The 15,601-nt window shown below is 44.4% G+C and overlaps 1 protein-coding gene across 3 annotated transcripts in view; it reads right to left on the bottom strand.

The window, feature by feature from the left end:
* The window catches only part of WASF2 (WASP family member 2), a 71,574-nt gene that overhangs the window by 19,292 nt on the left and 36,681 nt on the right, over positions 1 to 15,601 (bottom strand). For all 3 annotated transcript variants that reach the window (XM_029572053.1, XM_029572051.1, XM_029572052.1), the window contains exons 3-8: positions 15,348 to 15,482; positions 10,366 to 10,519; positions 8,691 to 8,808; positions 7,028 to 7,158; positions 5,916 to 6,071; positions 3,678 to 4,195 (exon numbers count right to left, since the gene is read on the bottom strand). In XM_029572053.1, coding sequence (XP_029427913.1) covers positions 3,678 to 4,195; positions 5,916 to 6,071; positions 7,028 to 7,158; positions 8,691 to 8,808; positions 10,366 to 10,519; positions 15,348 to 15,482 — 1,212 coding nt within the window. The remainder of the gene's footprint in view (positions 1 to 3,677; positions 4,196 to 5,915; positions 6,072 to 7,027; positions 7,159 to 8,690; positions 8,809 to 10,365; positions 10,520 to 15,347; positions 15,483 to 15,601) is intronic.

Genomic DNA, 15,601 nt, shown 5'->3' with positions numbered 1-15,601 from the left:
TTCAGGCATGTCCACTCTATTGCAGATCTTAGAATCATCCGCAAATAAGCACATTTTACCTTCTATCACTTCTGCAATGTCACTCAAAGATACTGAACAGAACCGGTCCCAACACCAATCCCTGTGGCACTCCACTTAACATGGTTCTCTCTTCAGAGCAGGTTCCATTTACCATTATACTCTGTCTCCTATCAGTCAACCAATTTGTAATCCACACCACCACCTTGGTGCTCACTCCCAAACTTCTCATTTTATTCACAAGTCTCCTATGCGGGACCATATCAAAATCTTTGCTGAAATCCAAATAGACACATCTAGTGCTCTTCCCTTGATCCAATTCTCTAGTCACCTAATCAAAAAAAAATCAGATTTGTCTGGCAGGACCTGCCTCTGGTGAATCCATGCTGTGTTGGGTTCAGCAACCCATCGGATTGTAGGTATTTCACTATCCTTTCCTTCAGCAGAGTCTCCATTAATTTTCCCACTGCTGAGGTGAAGCTAACCGGCCTATACTTTCCAGCCTCCTCCCTACCACTTTTGTGAAGCGGGACCACCACAGCTCTTCTCAAATTCTGCAGCAGCATTCCTGTTTCCAGGGATCTACTGAACAGCTCCTTCATCAGATCTGCCAGCACATCTCTGAGCTCTCTCAGTATCCTGCTGTGTATCTCATCTGACCCCATGGCCTTCTCCACTTTGTTTGTGTAGCTCCTTCTATATATTCTCTTCTGTAAATGGAGTCGTCTACTCCATCCCCATCTACAGTCTTATCAGCATCGGGCCTTCTCGAGGGTCTTTAGTGAACAGTGAACTGAAGTATTTGTTTAATATTTCTGTCATTTCTTTGTTGCTCTCCACACATTGCTCCTTGTCACTTTCAGTTTCACTAGACCACTTCTGATCTCTCTTCTTTCACTGATATCTGAAAAATGTTTTGTCTCCTTGCTTTACCTCTTTGGCCATCCTTTCTTCTGCTTGACTTTTTGCTTTCCTTAATTCTTTCTTCGTCTCCCTCAGTTTTAACAAATTCTTCTGTGTGTTCCTTTTTTTGGGATCCTTTATACTTCTTGAACGCTGTTCTTTTTGCCTTTATTTTTTCAGCCACTTTCTTAGAGAACCAGATTGGTTTCTTATTCCTCTTACTCGTTTACTTTTCTAACATATAGAGTTGTTGCCTTTGTAACAGCTCTTTTTAACTTGGCCCACTGTTTTTCCACCTCACCTATTTTCTCCAAGCCTTCCAAGTTCTACCTCCAGGTACGCTCCCATTTCCACAAAGTCTGAATTTTGGAAATTCAGGGTCTTCATGTATCTTCTCTGTATCTTATTTGCAAAATCGGACATAACGTCTGATGCTCACTGGTGCTCAGGTGAGCTCCTACCTGAACATTAGAGACATTATCACCATTAGTAAGCACTAGATCGAATATCACATCCTCTCTCGTGGTTCCATCATCATTTATTTGAGCAGAGCCCTTTGAAGGGCATCCACTCTGTCTCTGCTTCTCGTAGATTTCACAAAGGGACTCTCCAATCCACATCTGGCAGATTCAAATCTCCAATGAGCATCACTTCGCTCTTCTTTCCCACCCTTTTGGATGTCTTCTATGAGTTCCCTGTCCAGTTCTTCTGTTTGCGTCTGTGGCCTATAGTTCACACCAGTAAAAATGAAAGCACCATAAGGACAGTCCACAAAGCTTCTTCTCTATCCCATGTCCCTTGCAATTCAGTTGCTTGGACATTGTTTTTGACATAAAGAGCTACTCTTCCCTTTTCTGGCCTCACTTACAGGCCGATACATTTTACTTACTGTATCGCGCGGGAATGACTAATAGGGCCATCAACATGCATTTGCATGTTGCGGGCGCTATTAGTATCAGGGGGGGGGAGGTTGGACATGTGTTTGACGCGCTAGCTATACCCCTTATTCAGTAAGGGGTAGTCGAAAACGTGTGTCCAACCCCCCCCCCCCCCCCCGATACTAATAGCGCCCGCAACATGCAAATGCATGTTGATGGCCCTATTAGTCATTCCCGCGCGATACAGTAAGTAAAATGTGCAGCCAAGCCGCACATTTTACTTTCAGAAATTAGCGCCTACCCAAAAGGTAGGCGTTAATTTCTGCCGGCACCGGGGAAGTGCACAGAAACGCAGTAAAAACTGCTTTTCTGTGCACCCTCTGACTTAATATCATGGCGATATTAAGTCGGAGGTCCCAAAAGTTAAAAATAAAAAAATTTTTAAAAATTTAAAATGGGCCCGCGGCTTGAAAACCGGATGCTCAATTTTGCCCGCGTCCCGTTTCCAAACCCGTGGCTGTCAGCGGGTTTGAGAACCGATGCTGGCAAAATTGAACGTCTGCTGTCAAACTCGCTGACAGCCGCCGCTCCTGTCCAAAAAGAGGCGCTAGGGACACGCTAGTGTCCCTAGTGCCTCTTTTTGCCGTGGGCCCTAATTTAAATAAATTAAATTACTGAATCGCGTGCACAGGAGACTGGCCTGTGCGCTCGCCTGCTCCCCCGCGATTTTTACTTATCGGCCCGTTAGCAAGTTATAGCCTGGGATGGCCATATCCCAATCATGAGATCCACGAACCATGTCTCCATAACTGCAACAATGTCCAAGTCCGCCTGCACCATTAGGGCCTGCAGGTTTGGGATTTTATTACCTAGACTTTGAGCATTTGTGGTCATAGCTTTCCAGCTGCTCTTCCTAGTCACCTTTTCTGCATTTTTGACTTGATTGATTGTTACTTTCTCTCCTCTCTTCCTGTTTTGCTTGGGAGTGACACGCCAAGTTTCCTGGCCACGTCCTGCCAAACCTGTTCCTTAAGTTGAAATGCCTGATAATGTATGATCTGAATTTTTTCACTTACAATCCTTTTTCCTGCCAGAGACAAATGTAGGCCATCATTACCGTATAATCTTTTATTGCTCCATACACGGCCCCAGTCACCAATGTATCCAAATCCACATTCTTTACACCAGATTCTGAGCCAGGCATTGAAGTTATCTATATTGCATGACCTTTCCTTTCCCTGAACAGGAAGATCCCACCCACTGTTGCTAGGAGTGAAGCCCAGGCAGCACAGAAGTACTGGGGGAAAAAAAGAAAAAAAAAGAAAAAAAAAAAGGAATAGTAAAGCTGTCCCTACCCTGGATAGCGAACTTGTCAGGTTACCGAATGCACTAATCACGCTCTGCACAGCAGATGCATGAACAGCCTCCCAGTGGAGGTGGTAGAGACAAGGACAATATCTGAATTCAAGACGGCACTGGGCAAGCACAAGAGACCTCCAAGGGAGTGAGCTGTTGTGTGGATGGACAGACTAGACAGGCCGTATTGGTCTTTCTGCAGTCATGTTTCCACCCTGAAACTCAAAAAGGCTTTGTGTACGAGTGCAGATGCAGAAACAGCAGAGCACAAGGCAGCAGATTAGGGATCAGTGCACAAACTCTTGTGGCATCATTAAAAAGTAAGGAAGTGGGGCGGGCGGGGGAGAGGATTTGAAAGCAGACTGTCATAATGCCAGTCCTCCTGCTGCCCTGAGGAAAGAACAGAGTAGAGACAAGGGCTCCCTGGTAACCATAGCAACCCACATTGGTTTCATCAGCAGGAAAACAGTAATACTGAGACGAGTTGGGGAGAGAACAATGCAACATAAAAGGGATTTTTACCTTGTCGAATGGCAGACAGCAGGTCACATCTGGCATCACTAACAGGAGGCAGAGAGGACTTTGGCTTTGGAGTGGAGGGAGGCACAGAGGAGTCTGAAGGTGGGAAAGGTGGCGGTGGGGGACCATCCACTGCCCCAAAGGCCTGAGGCGGAGGACCAGGTGGTGGAGGCGGGGGAGGAGCACCACCTGGCAGGGGAAAAGGGGAGGGTGGCAGGGTGGAAAATTCCGGCGCAGGCGGAGGCAGTGGAGGAGGGGGAGGGGCAATAAATCCAGGGTGAGGAGGGAAGGCTGGAGGCGAGGGAGGGGATGGAGATGAAGGAGCTGGAAATCCCAGAGAGGGTGGTGGTGGAGGAACTCCAGCAAACGGGGGTGGTGGTGGTGGAGCAGGGGGTGGAGAAAAGCCTGGTCTGGCACCAGGTGATACAATTGGTGGAGCAGGAGGGGGGTGGCTGGGGCTGACCAAGCTGGAGCGTTTCTGGCCTCCAGAAAGAGATCCGCTTTGGCCATCTCCCGGGAAGCTGCAGGAGAGAGAACGAAACAACATTAAAATCAAATCATAACAAAGATGCCTGTAAGAAAAACTGCACAAAGTCTGAGGTTTTCAGGTTAATAGAAGACAGAGGCAATAAAATGGAATTGGAAACTGAGAATTGTTTATAAAGCGTGGGACAGATTTAAGACTACAGCACCCATAGGCAGAGGACTTGGGGAGGTTTACCTCCAGAAATTACAGCCGCAGCAGGGGACACCTTCAGATGTTGGAATCCTACACACACGCCCTATGTTACCTGGGCCTAAATCCAACCCCGGACAGCCGCAAGGATATGCTGACAAAAGTGGCAAGAATGAAGCAACGGAGCTTAGTGGGAGCCAGCTCAGCAGGACGGGACAATTTCCACATCTGTGCTGCAAACGCCAGTCACAGTCACTTCAGTGGGAGAAGCACAGCCAAGAGATTAACAAAAAGGTGGCAAAACATCCGGACAAGGTTTTTGTTTGTTTGTTTAACTTTGAAATGTAACAGAGGTCTCAGGGTTATTAACCCTACAGATGGGAGGCTGGCAAGGGTTTTTAAAAATCGGTTCAGCTTTTCCACACCCGAGATGTCACATGACTAGCTCATGCTCTCTTTAAAGATTTAAATAAACCTATTTATAATCAACCGCAGAACTTCACACCAAATCCACTCAGTCTCACAGCAGGGTAGTGGGTGCAAAATAGGATCATCATCTATGTAACACAGCAGAACATCCAGACAGAACAGCATCCTTCCAAGCAAGGGTTACATACCGTAACCTTCTTATACAATCATGTTGGCCCAGTATAGCAAGATCAATACTGCTACCAGATATCTGTACTACAGCAAAGGATCACAATTCCTTTACTTCCATATTTCTGGATCAATTCAGATTAAACACAGACACCCATAAAAAAAAAAAAAAAAAAAAGAGAACAGACCTTCCCCCCCCCCCCCCCCTTTACAATTCATAATTCTTATAGGGTTAAAAGCCTTCTTGCCTGCCATCTCCATATTTTTCTCCCAGGTTAAGCTGTCCACTAACCCTTGCAATCAACAAGTGAGCAACTGATTCTCTTCTACCTCAACTCCTCCCAAGACAGGAGGCGGGCAGGCTGGATTATTAGGGACGGAAGGCCCGACAATACCAGCAGAGGCTGCACTTCAAAGCCATGCAGGTATTCACTTGCAATTTTATTAAACAGGTCAGGGCACCACACAAGAGGGTCTAGTAAAGCTGAATCGTTCTCCACCTTATTAGTCTTGACTTTTTTCATCCTTCCAATTCCAGAGAGCCTGGCTGACCACCCCCTTAACACCTCTCCAGTTCTCGGATGCAAATCTTCATTCCTTTTCTTACAGAAAGGCTCAAATAGTCCCGAGCCCTAGGGAAGAAGCCTTTACCCAACAGGATCTGCCAAGACCTTCTCTCATCACCAAGGTCGGGGGGGGGGGGGGGGGGGGGGGGAGGAGGGCACTTCTCACATCTGCTTACAGAAGCCCTCCTCTAGCATTGCAGAGAAAACTATGGAAGTCATCCAAGACACACTACATTATTTTTCCAACTGTAAGAGAGCAGATGCATTGTACTAATTCACCTTTTCGGGTGGGGAGGAAGCCGAATATATTTTGCGATTCACATTTTCTCAAATCTGACAGCGTCCCTCTAAATTCTGAAATGAGGCTATGGTAGTGAGGGATGCTCAGCCACTGAAACTTACCTGAAATCCATAGGAGGAGGGGGTAGAGAGTCATCGAAGAATGAGGGAGAAGATGGTGAAGCAGAGTCGTATTGTGGGGGTGGTGGATAGTGATGGAATTCTGTACTTTCGCCGGAGCTTATGGAGCCGTTCTGGTACACCATGTTGGAAGGATAGCTGCCCAAAAAATAAATAAATAAACAGCTTTTATAAAGACACATCAGCAAGGTTACAGCAGCTAAGAACTGATGCGTGGGAGGAGTTTAGTTTTCTGATCATATCACAAAGTTCCATAAGCTAGGATATGTTTCAAAGACTTACCTGCATCTTCCATGCTATGTTCAGATCAATGTCAGAGATAGAACAAGCATCCCTGATCAAAGAGCTTTCCTCTAATGTACACCTAGGTATTCTAAACTCACCCTATGCCTGCTTAAGTCTTGGCTACATTAAACAGACTCATGCTGCAAAACAGTGCAGAAAAAAAAAGGTACAGGAGAGAGAGGGCTCCAAAGATCAAGAGGTCTGCGGCAACACAGTCGACGGGTATAAATGGACAGATGGTATGGACCAAGTAGCCCTTATCGACACACTGATCCTCCCCGCACAAATAAAGGGATGCAAGAGGGGGCAGGGAGTACTCATGGGAAAGAACTCTAACAAACAATAAAAAAAGTCAATGCCGTCCCCGATTTACAACACGTCGCTTTTCATAAAGCCTCAACATCTATTTGGCAATTTTAATCTTACCCACTACTTATTTTACAAGAAAACTAAACTAGCGATGGGATGGGGGACATCATTCCATGGTGCACAAGCAAGCAAGCTTGTGGAAAAAATGCAGAGCGGAGGGATCAGAGCTTCAGCTGCCCATTCAGACAAGGCTGCAGGAAGAGAAGGAGAAAGCGTGCATGGGGTGAGAATCAGGTAGAGATCCTGCTTGCAGGGGGAGGGAGTTACACTGCCAGCGGCTCACGTACCCGAGACGGCTGGAAAGAAAGGGAAGTGGCAGACAGACCTGGCCTGCAGACTCACATTCCTTAGGGAAAGAGAAGGAGGAGAGGTAACACGCAGACATTCCAGTTCCCTTGAGAGGAGGGAACGGAGCCGGACATGGAGGAGATTTTTCATACCCAGGTAGCAGGTTCTTGTCCTTCTGTTCCACAAACTCCTGCCCCATCTTCAGTTTCTCCCATTCTTCTCTCCGGGTCCTGATCTTGCGTGGATTCACATTACCACGGTTTGGATTATCTTTCTTCTCTTTCTAAATGACACCATGGGAAAAGCAGTAATTTTCAGAAAGTAAAATTCTTCTCAAGAAGAAAATCTCACATTTTGGCTTTCATTTTCCATGATGTAGGAAAATTCATATTTCAAACAACTATGGGCTTCAGTTTCTCAAGGTGTTGATGGCTTGTTCATGAATGGTTTTTGTTTTCCTCCCTTCTCTAAGAACATTGCTAAAACGTGGTTTTGAAGGGGATAATGTGCACTATAAAAAACACATTCCTCATCTGTTTCAGACACCTTAGGAGGTTTCCCTTTGCATGAGTGCTGCAAAAATAAGATGTTCTCGTCTGTTTTTTCTGGATCTTAAAATGCAGCAATTAAGAAAAACATTAGCAAAAATTAAGCTGTGATTTCAGCAGCTAAGTAGACTCAGGCCTGATCAGTACTTGAATGGGGCCACCGCCATGAAACAGTAGAGCATGCTGGGAAGTAGCGCTGGTGCTCCAGTTGATAGCATGCTTTCTTCAAGGCCAGAACTGAACTAATGTGCTAGCATGTTACTCTTTTGTACAGTGCACACCAGGCATACACAGTGCTGTACAGAGACACACTCCTTGGAGCTTACAGTCTAGTCAAGACAGACTGAGAAGACATTCAGAACAAATAAGAGGCTCAGAGTTAAAACAGTGAAGCCATGATTGGGAAAAAAACTAAACCATGGGTTATAGGTGGGTTTAAGTGAAGAACGGGCAACTTTAAACAGGGGAGGTGCAAGTGCACTGTACTGCAACTAGAATCTTTCAGTTAACACATTAAGCAAAGGTCTTCTTTACAGTTTGATCATGGAAACAATAGGTGTAGCATGGGTGCCTGTAGCCCTGGTTTCTTGGCTGGCTTAAAAATCAGTATCTGTTCAGTGGATGCGAAGGTTTTGTATTTGGTGACTGTGGCAGAGGCAGCAACCTTTTCCTATATACATTTCTTGCAAACTATTATTATGGTTTAAAGCAGAAAAAAAAACCAACCACACTCCCAGTATAGTTTCCATATTTAAGCACTTTAAGACTCAAAGACATGGAAACTGGATTTACAGCGAAGTCTGCTTTGTCTCCATTAAATTCCAGTGGCTCTCTCCCCAAGGTCCTTCATGCCTTTGTCCCCTTCTCGACAGAGGATTTTGTGTCTGCTGCAGCACTTTACAGCGCTAAAGCCTTTTTTACAACTACCGGCCTTTGGATCTGAATGTGCAACTTTTCGGCTGCAAACTGGGAACGACCAACAAGCTAAAGCAGCAGCTCCTTTCGGCAGGCTAGGAGAACCCACGGTTTTTGGCCATTTGATTTCCCTCCTATTACTACCCTGCCCCCAGGTGTCACTCCTTCCACGTTCCCCTTGTGCCTCTTACTCTCGCTTCCTTCCATTTCCCCCACGCCCTCTCCAATGCTTATCTTTCTGATATTAGGTTCCCTGCCCACCCTCACTACAGCATTCACAGCTGTCCTTCCATCACAAGATTGCCAAGACACCTTTCTTCATAAAATCTCTGTATCCTTCCACTTCCCTCACCCTGTGTTTCCTCTTCTCTTTCATGATATCCTTGGTATCCTGAAGCATCTTCTCCTTCCACAGGTCGAAAAAGTATGAAGGGTCGGTATAAAACTTGAGAGCTTCTTTGCCATCATCCCTGAGGGAGGACAGAACGCATGTGACTAAGTCAGTATCAGAAGAACCAAGCCCAGCTTCAACATATAAAGCTTTTAGCCCCCTGAATGTCATCTCCGGCTTCCTGTTCTTACACAAATGAATCAAACCCCCCCCCCCCCCCACATAATACAATGCTGATCAATAGCACGCTCAGTCATTCCAGCACAGCGTTTGCTAGGTGATGTGCACTGCAGCTAGGCTACTTCTGGGTTCTGTCACTAGTGATTGGAAGGTGTTGCAACCAACACAAAATAGGACAAGGTGTCACAGTGGTGAGAGGTGGGGCTCTCTCTTATCAGAAACTACAGTTAGCTTTAATTTCTGCTCCATAATTTCTCTGCTTCAGCACTCTCCAGCTTGGTGGGGCTGCATTCTACGCAAAATTACTGAACAAAGCAGCTCCATCTCTCTATGCTCTCACACTCGCTACTCCCCATTTTGGTTTTTCTTCTCTAGAGAACCAAGTCAGCTGCGACTCCTGCTGACACAGGCAAAACGACGACTGCTCCTTGCATCTGAGCATGCTCAGTAGCAGCAGGAAGCTGCAGACTGGTCAATGTCTGCATCCAGCATTCACAAAAAAACAAGAAAAAAAAATCCCAGGCTCCTGCTATTCCCTTTGAGAAAGGCACAAAGAGACAAACATTTCAGAGTGACCTAGTGGAACCTTTCTGTAATTTTCTTTTTGCAGAAAACAGCAACCTCTCGCTCTAAGGTCCTTAAATCAGGCTGCTGTCCTTGAATTCCGGAAGCACTAACAGTATTCTGCCTTTTACTGTCTCAAAGCAGCAGGCACATGCCTCTAGCAACCTGAAATCACTTTTTTTTTTTTTAACCTGTTCAGGAAAATCATTTATGGGCATGGAGGGGCCAATTATAGTGACATTCCTAGACTGCCCCCAGCTTCATTTGTATTTACAGGATTACACAACCAGAGCATTTTCCAAGAAGGAATTAACCTTGGTTGGCTTTCCTATCCTTCTCCCTGCTTATGTGACATTAACAGCAGCCTAGGATCAGAAACAGGCACACAAATACTGATAAGGAGGCTGAACATGTCTGCTGCAGTCAGACTGCCCCAGACAGCTCCTCCTTGTGCTTTCTAAGCCAGATCTTTGGGTAGGACTAGAATGTGACATGATCCACTCCCAGTGTGATCAAAACAAACAGCATAAGTAATCAAACTGGAGCTTCACACATTCCCTAAGATTCTAATAAAGAAGAGCACCACTGGTGGGAAGGGCGAGCGGACCGGGGCTTTGAGTTCCCACAAAATTCTCGCCTCTCTGTATTACTGCAAAACACAAGCAAGCCAACCCTTCATAATACAGCTTGAAGCCATGGTGCACATGTTCTCCATTTCAACTACCCTATGTGTGGAGGAGGTGGGGCTAGAGAACTACATAAGTACATAAACCAATGTACTGGCTGCTTTTCATAAAAATCAAAAAGGATAAACAACTTTTTTATAACAAGAAAAAAAAAAAAGGTTTTATGTACTTGTGCTGGCCAACTCCTGAACAGAAGCATGGCTTACCTGTATGGGGAAAGAATATTGAGGGGTGGAGGAGCATTGCATGTGCTGTAGGTTTCACAGACAGGGACTGGAAGGGAATCCCGGACAAACAGCTGCTGATCCTGGGCTGTGGAGCTCTTAAAGGCTTTCCTTGTATTAATACCTTGTAGGGACACTGAGGGAGTAGAGGTACAGATACACAGTAAACACACCACCTTTGCTGTGTGTTCTCCTGCAATAGTCTTAAAAGATCCTTTAAACAAGATTTCTATGTATGTTTTTGACCAATAATATTTAAACAAAAAAAAACAAAACTTTAAAAACATCCCCAGCTTAGGGCACTGTAAAATATGAGCACTTTCAGGTACAAAGTTTGCTTACTGTATACAGCGTCTCCATAGACAGCAGAATGAATTGGTGGGGTGACATCATCCAGCAGCACTGAAAGGACCCTTCTCTCTAAGCTCAGAGCTTTTGCAGGAATTGCCTTGTGAGCCCCCTCTGTCGATTTAGAGCTAATTGTAGCTAGGTGGTCACCTCTCCAAGGAGGTCAGTGGGTATTTAGCATAGTTAATTCATCCTGCTGTCTATGGAGAACACCTCTGGCAGATGTGACTACTACATGGAATATTACCATTGACATAGGAACAGAGGCACTACTGTAGGAGTCATATATGAAGGCAGGTTAGTGAAACTACATAAATCACTACCGTGTGACCTAGAACAACTAGTACTTCCCTGGCCATTGAGTGATCTGTGTTCTATACACAAGGAAACCTGAGTGTGTTTGCTTGATCCAAGGGAAGGAAAGCTCTCTTTTGCAGAGAAACTATCCATGCTCAAATGAATGATTTTCTGGGAGAGAATTAGTCAAGTTCTCAAAACTCACCAGAAACCTAATGACTGTAGGAGTTGAATTGATCTTTGCACATTTTCTCTAGAGATTACCATCAGTCAGTGATCTAGGAATGGGAAGTCACTGACAAAGATGTGCAGCTACAACAGCCAGGCACTAGGTTAAAACCTAAATTATGAGAGGTCTAGAATGGATAAATGTGAATCGGTTATTTACTCTTTCGGATAATAGAAGGACTAGGGGGCACGCCTTGAAGTTAGCAAGTAGCTCATTTTAAACAAATCAGAGAAAATTCTTTTTCACACGGTGCATAATTAAGCTCTGGAATTCAATGACAGAGGATGTGGTTATGGCAGTTGGTGTAGCTGGGTTTAAAAAAGGTTTGGATAAGTTCCTAGAGCAGAAGTCCATAAACTGCTATTAATCAATAAGGATTAGAAGCTTGGGATCTATTCATTTAATGTTTGGGTACTTACCAGGTACTTGTGACTTGGTTGGCCACTGTTGGACACAGGATACTGGGCTTGATGGCTGACCCAGTATGGCATCTTATGTTCTTATGTTTTCTCTGATTTGTTTTAAATGAGCTACTTGCTAACTTCATGGAGTGCCCCCTAGTCCTTCTATTATCTGAAAGAGTAAATAACCGATTCACATTTATCTGTTCTAGACCTCTCATAGTTTTATAGACCTCTGTCATATCCTGCCTCAGCAGTCTTCTCTAAGCTGAACAGCCCTAATCTCTTTAGCCTTTCCTCACAGTGGGAAGACTTCACCACAAAGCACAAGTAATGTGAGTGGGAGGGATGGATGGGTATAAAAGCATAAGCATCCTTGAGATCCAGAGGGCACATCCTCTCCCTCCTCTGGATGAAGGGTAGAATCATGTTGAAAGAATTCATTTTGAATTTTCCCCAGAGTATATGCTTGTTCAAGCTTCTTAAATCCAGGATGTCTTAATCCTCTGGGTGTTCTTAGGTATGAGGAAGTAGCAGGTGTAGAACCCTTAGCCCTGGTGGTGGGGACTGGGGCAGAACAGGTTCTATCGATCACTGATTGAGGAGCAACACCTTCAAGTGAGAGATATGGATTGAAGGCTGAACAATGAGGGAGCATGGGAAGCAGAGAGAAAATGCAAACTGTATCCAGACTCCACAGTCTTGAGAACCCAGTGATCTTTCATGATAATGTGCCACTCCTCCAGGTAGTGCTCGAGTCTGCCTTCTACCAGAGAGCATGTTTGCTGGGTTTGCGAGATTGTCAAAAACTTTGTCCAGGTTTGGGCTGGACCTGTTGTGTTGCTTTTGGTTGTCAACGCTCACATTGTAGCTGTTGCGGAAATAGAGGCAGGACTCAGTAATGTTGGAATTGCTGGAAGAGGCCTCTCTGAAAATATAGCCTTTTAAAAGTATAGTAAGAACGCCTCAAAGAAGACTGGAAAGGGATTGGGCAGCCACAAGTTACTTTTATTTGAGCCAACATTTTTTTTTAGTTTTTCTCCAAAAAGGTGATTACCTAGACAAGGAACTTCTATCAACTTGTCGTGAACATTGCGCAAGCTACTGGCTCTCAACCAAGCCATGGGGTGTGCGCCAATGGAGGCTAATGAAGTGCTTGTCATAGTATCAACCACTTCATAAATAGATTGAATAAGATGGCGTGTACATTCCTTCAGCATCTAAGAGTGACTGAGGGTATGCAGATCTGCCCTCACAGCCAGAAGGAAAGGCTTTACTTGTTATAGGCAATCATGTAAAGTATTGAACCATTTAGAAGTGGTGAAAAGAAATGCATGCATTAAGCATGGAGCTATGGGATACATTTTTACCAAAATTATCTAGTAGTCTAGGATCTTTCCCCTGCTAGCGAATTGAGAATATTCTTGTTTTCTTTGCTTTTAAGCACCGATTCTACTACAACTGATGAACTAGTTGCACTATTCCAAACCCCAGAAATTTTTGCACTCCATGTTTGACATCTTGCAATTGGGACACATTCTTATTTATAATCTTTGCAGGATATCATAGATTGAAATGGCTGCTTGCTCTGCCATTTCCAAAATTTGGAGGAGGCCAAACGACCTCTGTGCAAAGGTCCTTGTCCTTATGCACATTAACTCCAATTACTTTGCCCAACTTGTCCAGAAATCTGGATTAAGAGACGAGTGCTCAGGAGGCTTAAGTAGGGGGGTCAGACCTGTCAAACCCTCTATGGAGCCTAGAAGGGAGGGAACACTGATCCAAGACCCCAATGATGAAGATGATGAATGGGGTGGGGTCCTTTGGTGTCTTAGAGAGTTATACTCTTATACATTTTCTGATTTGGCTGCACTCAACCGCAATATAGACAGCTGTAGGTTAGAACCACTTTGCGGGGGTTTTGATAGCATGTTCCTGTGAACTGGGAATAATGGGACTCCTTTTCAAGGTGGTTAAATCTGACATTCTGGAAAGGAGAGGTTGAAAAGTTCCTTCCGTACCCTTAACTGCTAGAGAGGTAAAAGAATCCTTCACCAATTCCACCACTTGGTCTAATGCTGACATACCCTCCCTCTGGCCTGGATGAATGGTAGCACATCTTATGGGCTTGGAGAATTTGTATTGGCTGAGAAGTGGCAGGGAACAAATGGAGTCTGGGATCTCCAGACAAAATCCTTGTACCAGCAACTTTGCGGGTGAAAGTACTTCTGCCCAACAAAATTCTCAGCATGTCAGCAAACAGCTATGTTGGAAGCACTGCTGCATATGATGTGGATAATGGAGCAATCTGTTCCTATGTCAATGGTGTTGAAGCCTGCTTTACTTCATGTTCTGGGGTTTAATAAGTTGAATGTGCCGAGGACTTATGCATCAATCATGCCAGTATGCCATGCGTTGGTGTTGATGCTCCAGAGAATATTGCGTAGATGGTGCAGATACTCTTATTGGCGCCAGCTGCACTAGTGTCTCCCACTGAGTGGTGCTTCTTTCTCTTTGAGGCAATTTAAGTTTACTCGACCCTAAAGACTCAGCTTGCTCTGCCGAAGGAGGAGATATTTTGGAGGAGCTCCTGTTCAGCTCCACTTCAGGAAGTGAACCAATTGTGGCTTCTCAGAGACTTGGGCAGTTCCTCCACTTTGCAGGTCCTCAACTTCAGGGAATGTGGGGACATCCGGCCACAACAATTGGCCTGGTCGTGGGTCACTCTGAAGTAGCAGTAACAAACTTCATGTATGTCAGTTATGGATATTTTTCTACCACATATACAGTTTTTAAAGCCACTCACTATGGACTTTTTCTTGCTGAATATCCTTAAGAAAAACATTTTTTTTTAGTAGTGCTGAAAAGTGCTGTTTGGAGGCTGCTGAGGCGAGGCAACCTTAAGAGAAAAATGTTAAGAATATTAGTAGAAAAACTGAAGACAAATACAGACAGATGGGATACATGCCCCTACTGGTGCTCAGACAAAAAAATCACTACTGATCAACGTAAGGGGGCTTATGAAGCAGCACCCTAGAGGGAATTCTGCACATGCTCAGAAGAGCAACAGCTCTACAAGATTAGAGAGAAGGGTCTATTCGGATCTGCCAGATGATATCTCACATGTCATGGCTAATTCAGCCCTGCTTGGCAACAAAGAACTGTGTCTGACTTCCAGCTTACATATGGGTCTTACTCTATTTAAGATCAGGTTTTAAGACACAAGTACTGCACACTAAAAAAAAAAAAAATGAAGTTCAGGATGTGTTTTTCTACAGCTCCAATACTGGAAGTTGATATCAGCTCCAGAAGGCATACACCTAGAGCTTCATCTTCAATGTTTAACACCTAAGAGGTAACACGATCAGATGTGACTTTAAAAGTGCAGCAGCACTTGAATGGTAAGACAGCTCCCTATCACTTTAAATTAATCCAGCATTTCATACAATCCTATGTACGATGAGTATATTTTCCCTCACTTTTAAAAGCATTTAGAATAAGGATAGAATCAGTTCTAGATCCTTGCCAGCACATGAAATAAATTGAAAGTAACTTTATGGAAGGATTGAAAACCTCTAAAGAAAAATATAAAAAATAAAAATGGATCTCTTGTAGGAAGAGAGAGACATATGCTTTGAAGTCTGTTAGGATACAATTTCCCACAAAGAAAATACAAACTTTCTCCTTACCTTCCTCCTCTTTGGGATCCAGCTGGGTGACTTTCACTTGTAGACGGTCAACCCTTTCTCCTAATGAGGTCACTCGAATGGCAAACCTACTCGCTTCTGTGAACAGTTCACCAAAAACGTCTTCTGCATATTTACCTAGGATTATCAGAAATAGATAAATTACGTGCCTTCATCTGCACAAAAACACACTCTGCATGCAAGTTTTCTACAGCACATAAGCTTAACTTTGAAATTTTGTTGGGCTGTGCACTTCT

The sequence above is a fragment of the Rhinatrema bivittatum genome, chromosome 11 (assembly GCF_901001135.1).
Source record: "Rhinatrema bivittatum chromosome 11, aRhiBiv1.1, whole genome shotgun sequence".
Lineage (NCBI taxonomy): Eukaryota > Metazoa > Chordata > Amphibia > Gymnophiona > Rhinatrematidae > Rhinatrema > Rhinatrema bivittatum.
The sequence above is the reverse complement of the archived record's forward strand: the minus strand, read 5'-3'. Positions and strand labels throughout refer to the sequence as shown.